Source organism: Choloepus didactylus, chromosome 8, assembly GCF_015220235.1.
Source record: "Choloepus didactylus isolate mChoDid1 chromosome 8, mChoDid1.pri, whole genome shotgun sequence".
Classification (NCBI taxonomy): domain Eukaryota; kingdom Metazoa; phylum Chordata; class Mammalia; order Pilosa; family Megalonychidae; genus Choloepus; species Choloepus didactylus.
Window position 1 is genome coordinate 20281182 of NC_051314.1, and position 6890 is coordinate 20288071.

General features: G+C 37.9%; 1 protein-coding gene and 1 long non-coding RNA gene across 2 annotated transcripts; both read right to left on the bottom strand.

Annotated features, from left to right (window-relative positions):
* Window positions 1–661: 661 nt before the first annotated feature.
* LOC119542559 (protein HP-25 homolog 1-like) lies at window positions 662–4440 on the bottom strand. The gene is made up of 3 exons (XM_037847347.1): window positions 4397–4440; window positions 2263–2408; window positions 662–1119 (listed from the first exon to the last, which is right to left on the bottom strand). Exons 1-3 carry the CDS (start codon window positions 4438–4440, stop codon window positions 662–664), a joined length of 648 nt encoding a protein of 215 aa, XP_037703275.1.
* Window positions 4441–5041: 601 nt separating this feature from the next.
* On the bottom strand, window positions 5042–5507 carry LOC119541340. Its single transcript, XR_005218231.1, has 2 exons — window positions 5366–5507; window positions 5042–5252 (listed from the first exon to the last, which is right to left on the bottom strand). It is a non-coding gene; the product is annotated as an uncharacterized LOC119541340 (long non-coding RNA).
* Between the last annotated feature and the right edge of the window lie 1383 nt (window positions 5508–6890).

The window sequence follows — 6890 nt, forward strand, 5'->3', positions numbered from 1 at the left end:
GAATGGAAATAGTTTGAAAATTACTTAGAAGGGGAGAATGGATATTGGGTAAGAAATTAGCAGTCTCAAGTTATTTAATAGTCTGGAAACTACTAAGCTACAGAAATTCCCTCACCCGGCTCTCTGCCTCTCTGCCCCCCTGTACCACAACCCATCCAATTATGCTTTGGGGAAACCACGTGATGGGAAGCATTCCCATTTGGTTTGACTTTCTCTCTTAGAGATATTGATTTCTATATTTATATCCTTAATTCTCTAAATGGGCTGGGAGCTTGAGCAAGGTTTTTGTACCCTGAGAAATAACTCAGGTTTAATAAAGGAACGGAATGGGTTTTTCCTGGTGAACTCAACAGCAAACTGACTGTGCATCTTCCTATTACTCTGATTTTTCCCACACACTTTTGCCATGCAGGGCTTGAAAATGATACTTCAATTTAGTGGATTACAAAATTTTTAACAAATTGATGAATCCTTAGGCTTTATTAATTTTAGTAATCAGTATTATATTCATTTTGCTCCAACACGCCATTCTCTACTTACTGAACTGTTCATCATTCAGTGGTACTAGAAGAAATATTTGTGAATAGAGGATTAAAAAGACTCTTTTTCTTAAATTCAGAGCTATTTGAAGAAGAGAAGCATGCAGTTACTCCCAGTCTTCTTAATTTCCATCAAGCAAAACCCCATAGAATATAATGTGAGTCGTTCCTTTTTCAGATTCTGCTTTGTGCAACTTGAACTCCAGCCAGACCCTGTCCCCTTTCTCCAGCTGCATGATGGAACTTCCTGAAACTTGCTCATGGCTGTCATTGGCCTTTCCTTGTTTGTTCCTGATCTGGATACCATTCCTCACAAGCCCCACCTTTACAGCATTCTGAAACAGTGCAATGTCAAAGCCAAAGTGGTACAAACCAGGCACACTGCAGGTAAACACTCCAGTAGCCAGGTCAAAGTGGCCCTGATGATTGTACAGAGCTTCCTGGAAAGCAATTGGCTGGGACGGCCCTGGGAAAGGCCCCCTAGACTTTACGCAAAAGGTAGATTGTGGTGGGGGTGGGCACATCTTAATTAGTCCAGGTAACCCTGGGAAACCCATTGGTCCTCGCACACTTTGGGGTCCTAGATTAAAAGAAAAAAAAAAACAGAAAGAAGAGTGACATATTATTAAGGTTTTTCCTATGATGTTGCATGGACTTCTCCCTACTTTTTACCATTCTGCCCCTATGACTCCTTTCTCCTTACCCTCCATGGCCCACCTTAAGTGTCACTGCTCTGAGAAGCCTTTCTTGTCTACTCCAGACTTGGGAATTTCTGTCTCTTTGCCATGGAATACCACACTGATATTTATAGTTACCATAGTCACAAAGAACTGTTGTAATTCCTCCCTTAAGTGACTGTTTCCTTGTGTAAATTGGGAGTCAAAATCTTACTCAACTCTGTTTCTAAATGTCAACCTCTGTGTCAGGTATAAAATTAGCACTCAGTGTATATTTGGTGAATGTATAATTGAATGAATAAATATATAAATTGCTCTTCAAACACGTATAACCACATCTTTTATTCACAATGAGGCTACGAATTAAGGATCACTATTAGGAGGGAGTTATTCAGACAAATCCAGGGGTCAAATTATGCTGGTACTTAATGGGAATTTTCAGCAGGAACTTCTCTGCTCTTGAGAATCAGAATCTCTGGGTGGCAACTAGGAAAATGCACATTTATCAAGTCGATCAGTGATTCTGTTACTCAGCCGTGTTTTGAAACCATTGCCTTAGAGGTTCAGTACAGGTGTTCAGAGTTGTTGTTATCTCCATTGAGCTTAGCTCAGCATACCTCTCAGAAGGATGACAAGAGAGCAGAAATCTAATGTATCTGCTGACCCATGCACCTGATTCATTACAAGGTAAACCTCCATGCACACCTACACTGTATGATAGCAATTGGAGTACATTATACTGCACGCATGGAAAGCAATCATAGCTGTATTTATAAGTCTCAATTTGGACTACACATGAAATGTGCCTAACTAGCTGTTTCTAATACGCATATTTCTTTCAAGATGGAATTGTCTCAGCTGAAGAATCCTGTGACTATTCAACGTTGAGCAAAAGAACCCATGGCCAGTATTACCAAGAAACGATTTACTAAACTCCATGATCAATATTCCTATGAGATCACTTAGATGATTTCAATGAGTCTATGAACATTTCAGTGAAAGAGAAAGGATGAAAGGCTACTAGAGCAAAAAAAAATTCTTTTCACCTTTTTTTCTGGGTGGCCCTTGTAGACCTGGGATCCCTGGAAGTCCTGGGGGTCCTTGAGCGTCACACAGTTGAGGATTTTCTGAAGAAGTTAAATCAGTCACAAGTACTGGGATACATAGAGACAAAATCCAGAAACCTAAAATGAAAGACAAATGGATGAAGTTTCAAATGGTTTGGGAGATGGATCGGCAGCTCTTGAAAGGATTGTACTACCAAGCTTATGAAGTGGAACACATTTTCACAATCTCAAGAAATCAATGTAATTTTGGGCTTTCATCAAATGCCACGTGTATTAATGCTGTGACTCATCCAGAGAAGGTTAGGAGGAACTTTGAGCTAATATACCTTCATAATGGGCACAAGAAAAATCCAAGGAATTTGGTGAATCCATCCTTTTTGAAAACAGGCTGCTGCTTTCACAAACTCATGCCAACTCTTGAGGTTGCCTCTTGTGGACTCAGGGCCTTTTGCCATCTGCTTAGTAGCTATCTTTAAATGCATGGTGTGCTGGTTTGGATGTATTATGTCCCCCCAAACACCATTATCTTTGATGCAATCTTGTGGGGGGAGATGTATTAGTGTTGATTAGATTGGAACCTATTGATTGAGTGTTTCCATGGAGATGTGACTCAATCAACTGTGGGCAAGAACTCTGATTGGATAATTTCCATGGAGGTGTTACCCCACCCATTCAGGGTGGGACTTAATTTAATTACTGGAGTCAAATAAAAAGCTGACAAACAGAAGAAACTCAGAGCAGCTGCGAGTGAAATTTTGGAGAGCAACGAGAGTGACATTTTGAAGAGTTGCTGCACCTAAGAGAGGGCAAAACACCCCAAGAGCAACATTTTGGAGAATGCCATTTTGAAACACAACTTGGGAACAAGCAGATGCCAGCCACGTGCCTTCTGAGCTAACAGAGGTTTTCCAGATGCCATTGGCCGTTCTTCTGTGAAGGTACCCTACGGTTGACGCCTTAGCTTAGACACTTTTATGGCCTTAAGACTGTAACTTTGTAACCAAATAAACCCCCTTTATAAAAGCCAATCCATTTCTGGTATTTTGCATTCTGGCTAGCATTAGCAAACCAGAACACATGGTTTGAGTAGCCTTGTTCCTATGAGATTAAGCACCTGCTTTGCTCTTGTCTATTTTAAGTCTTATTTCTGTATCTCTATTTCTTTGGGCCTGGAACATAGAAGATATATGATGAATGGTTATTTGATGGTGAGTGAATTAATAAATACCAAACACTGAATTAGCCTGCTACTCTTTTCTGCTACACTAGAGATTTTTATTTAGTGCAGTGGCCTTCATTTCATTCTGAAGTATCAAGCTTGTAAGACAATTATATTTGCATTGTACTTGTTTCTATTAATGTACCTATTATAATGTTCCCATTGAGGGACTATTATATCCCAGGGGGCTGTACTTAATCATCTATCTGTCCTCAAGAATTTACCTTTATGGATTGCAAATATATGCAACAACTATAGAAATTTGACCCGGGAAACACAATATAACTTTAATATGCTTAACACACTCTTAAAAGTAGAGTGCTTCTAAATGTTAACTATCAGTCAGTAACCATACCATTTAGAATATGCCTTTGATTTCAAACAAACCATCAATTACATATTTGGCATGACAGCTGGCCCTAATTTCTGATTCAAGTGATCCTCTTCCAAAGATGAAGAGAGGTCATGAAAAGAAACAACACGCTGACTTATGAACATGTTTTTTTAAAGTCAAAGAATATCAATTCAAATCCTAGCTTTGCTATCTCAAAGCTGATTGACCTTGAACAAGTCACCTAACTCTTCTTCTAGCTTCGGTTGTAGAATGGTTCTGTGAGTACCTTTCTACCTTGTTTAGTTGTTTTAAGGTTTAAAGAAAGTGATGTATAGTAAATTACCTGAAGATATTTTGTATTTCTTAAAAGCTATTTCTTTTCACATTTATTCTTTTGCTACCTTTCAAGGAATGGGGTATCCTGATTTTAAAACTGAGGAAACATTATTTCCAACAGTTTTGACAATCTATCACCTAAAACCCAAGTACATATCTCAAAATAATTTAAAAATAATTGTGAGAATATCTTGAACATTTTACGTTTTGGCTTGTTGCATTGCTTCATATTTCCCAAACTCCTTTTTGAAACAGTGAGGTGCTTCATATAACATTCAACATTGTAGAGAAGGGGGAACTGAGGCTTAAAAGGAATTGGTTGAACTTCCTCCAGAGTTTAAGTTTTTGAGGGTAGAACCAGGGCTGAAATCCACACCTCTAAAATCTCAGATGATTTGTCCTTTCATGCAAATATGGGGCTGTGTTGTGTGTGTCTCAAAGGAGATAAGTGGGCAACAAATTCTTGTTCACAGTCAGAGTCTTCCATTCCATTTCAGCTGCTCCCAACATATGTACACACACATATCACACACACATACACACAAACACATTCAAAAGCCACATACAGAACTTAATTCATATGGGCTCCTCAGTAACCACAGGGAAACTATTTAATAGGTTTTGCTAAACTAATAACAGCTTTATTCTCAAAATACATTTTAAGGGCAATAAACTGACTATAACAGTCACAGTGAAACACATCTGGGGATGAAATAAATACACAGAAAGTAAGAAGCAGGGACAGCAAGAAAGGGAAAGAAGCTAAGAAAATATTAACAGGGAGAACAATGTATTTGTTGCTGATTCACTTAGATGCTCATGATCATCATAGTTTAACATTTAATAAGATAAAAACCAAACCCAATGAGTTTTGTTATCCATTCTTTTGTTTATTTATGTCATAATGACTCTGGTTCAATTTGAATGGTTTATAATTAATTCCAAATACAGGGAACAGGTCTTGGTCCCAGTTGACTTCTACTCTTAGTATTTCCTTCTATTTGAAATATCCAATTGGCATGTAAGAAAAGATGTCCTTCTTTTTGTCCAGAATTCTGGGAATTCACTTCCAGGATTGTTCTAATAAAAAAAAAAATAGAAATCACATGCTGACAGAAGAAAGTGTTTTGAAAAGTACTCTATACAAATATAATGGGTCTATTTCATTATGACAGACATTAATAAACACTTACCTGCATGCCCATGGAGAGAGCCTTTCTACTTTCCCCAAGCACTGAAGCTTTTTCAATGACCGTCTCCTTACCTGTCCTAATCCTGGCTTATCTGCTTAATGTTTGAAACTTTGCAGAGGATGTTTGAATTGATTTCTTTCAATATTTGATTTTCTGGTCTCCTGAAGCTGAAGTCAGGATTAGTTTTTAACCAGAACAGTTAAACTTCAAATAAGTTCAAGGAAGTTCATATCCCAGCCGAGACACTTTTCCCACTCACCTCTGGCAGCCCCCTCTTCTGATGATGGACAAGCCTGAGCCTCTTCAGCTGGTGAATTTTGTTTTGGTTGTTTTCCCTCTCCTGGTCATCTCATCATCACACTATGACCATCTCTGACTATTCCAAGAAAACTGAAAAATGAAAGACCTTGTTTCTCTAGCCTAAATCCATAATTTTATGTATTGGAAAATTGAGGACCAATTTATAAAGTCAGTGTTAAATACAGGGCAATAAAGATTTTTCTCCTAATTCAGAGCCCAGGAAATTTTCCTTCTGCTTCTCTCCCTTACTATTAATATTTTCTGAATAGCTCTTGCTTTGCTATAACAATTCCTCTATGGACATCCTGATAAGTGTCAGTCATATACTCTGTGCTTACAGGGTGAACATAAATTAATCAAAATCCAATTAACTGAGGGCAAGACTTTGGAAATGACTGAACAACTTGGCAAATCTGCTCATCAAAAACCAATAATAAAACTAGACAACATAGCCAAAAGTAAACATATAAAGACTTTGGAAAATGGCCAAAATATGATAAACTGAATATTTATTCAAGAAATTTTACTGAATCTCGGTAAGAACAGTGGGTATCTGTGTTACTTTTATCCAGGGAAGAATAAGTTTATGAGACTAACTCCATCATCTGGGGCTGCTCCATCTACTCACCAAACTCTGTGATGCAGAAGTTCTATGAAGGTGGGGACATCTGGAAGGACTAGTAGCAGAGGTGACTGACATCATTTTTAATATTACATGCAAAAGTCCATGCCCCAGGGCACCATGAAAAACAATAGAATACTAAGTGGCAAATGATAAGGGAAGGACAAAATCACAGGTAGTCTGAGATCTTGAAACTAAATGGGGCATGAAATGAACCAGCAACCCAATCAGAAATTTAGCAGGGAGACTGGGGGAACAGGAAAGCCAAAGAGAGCTTTTACTTCTCAGACTTTTTATTTTGAAATAATTTCAAGGTTACCTGATAGTTGCAAAAGTAATAATACAAAACCCATTCAGAGAACATCAACATATCCCCCCAGATCCACCAATTTTTAAATTTTGCCACAGTTATTATATCATTCTACTTCTGTATCCATACATCAATCCATCCATCCATCAGTCTATTTGATGTTGATATAAAGCTTTCAGTCTATGTTACAATTTTTTTCATATGTCCAAATAATGTCCTTTTGAGCATTTTCTCCTCCATTACTAAACCCAGTCCAGGATCATGTACTGCATTTAATTGTCATTGTCCTTTTA

What these genes read in the sequence shown, in the direction of transcription:
- LOC119542559 (XM_037847347.1), bottom strand. Translation starts at nt 4,440, where the DNA reads ATGAAGCACCTCACTGTTTCAAAAAGGAGTTTGGGAAATATGAA. An exon ending in AGGAGTTTGGGAAATATGAA is followed by an intron (nt 2,409 to 4,396) that starts GCAATGCAACAA and finishes CCATTTGTCTTT; the next exon opens with CATTTTAGGTTTCTGGATTT. An exon ending in AGGGCCACCCAGAAAAAAAG is followed by an intron (nt 1,120 to 2,262) that starts GTGAAAAGAATT and finishes CTTTTAATCTAG; the next exon opens with GACCCCAAAGTGTGCGAGGA.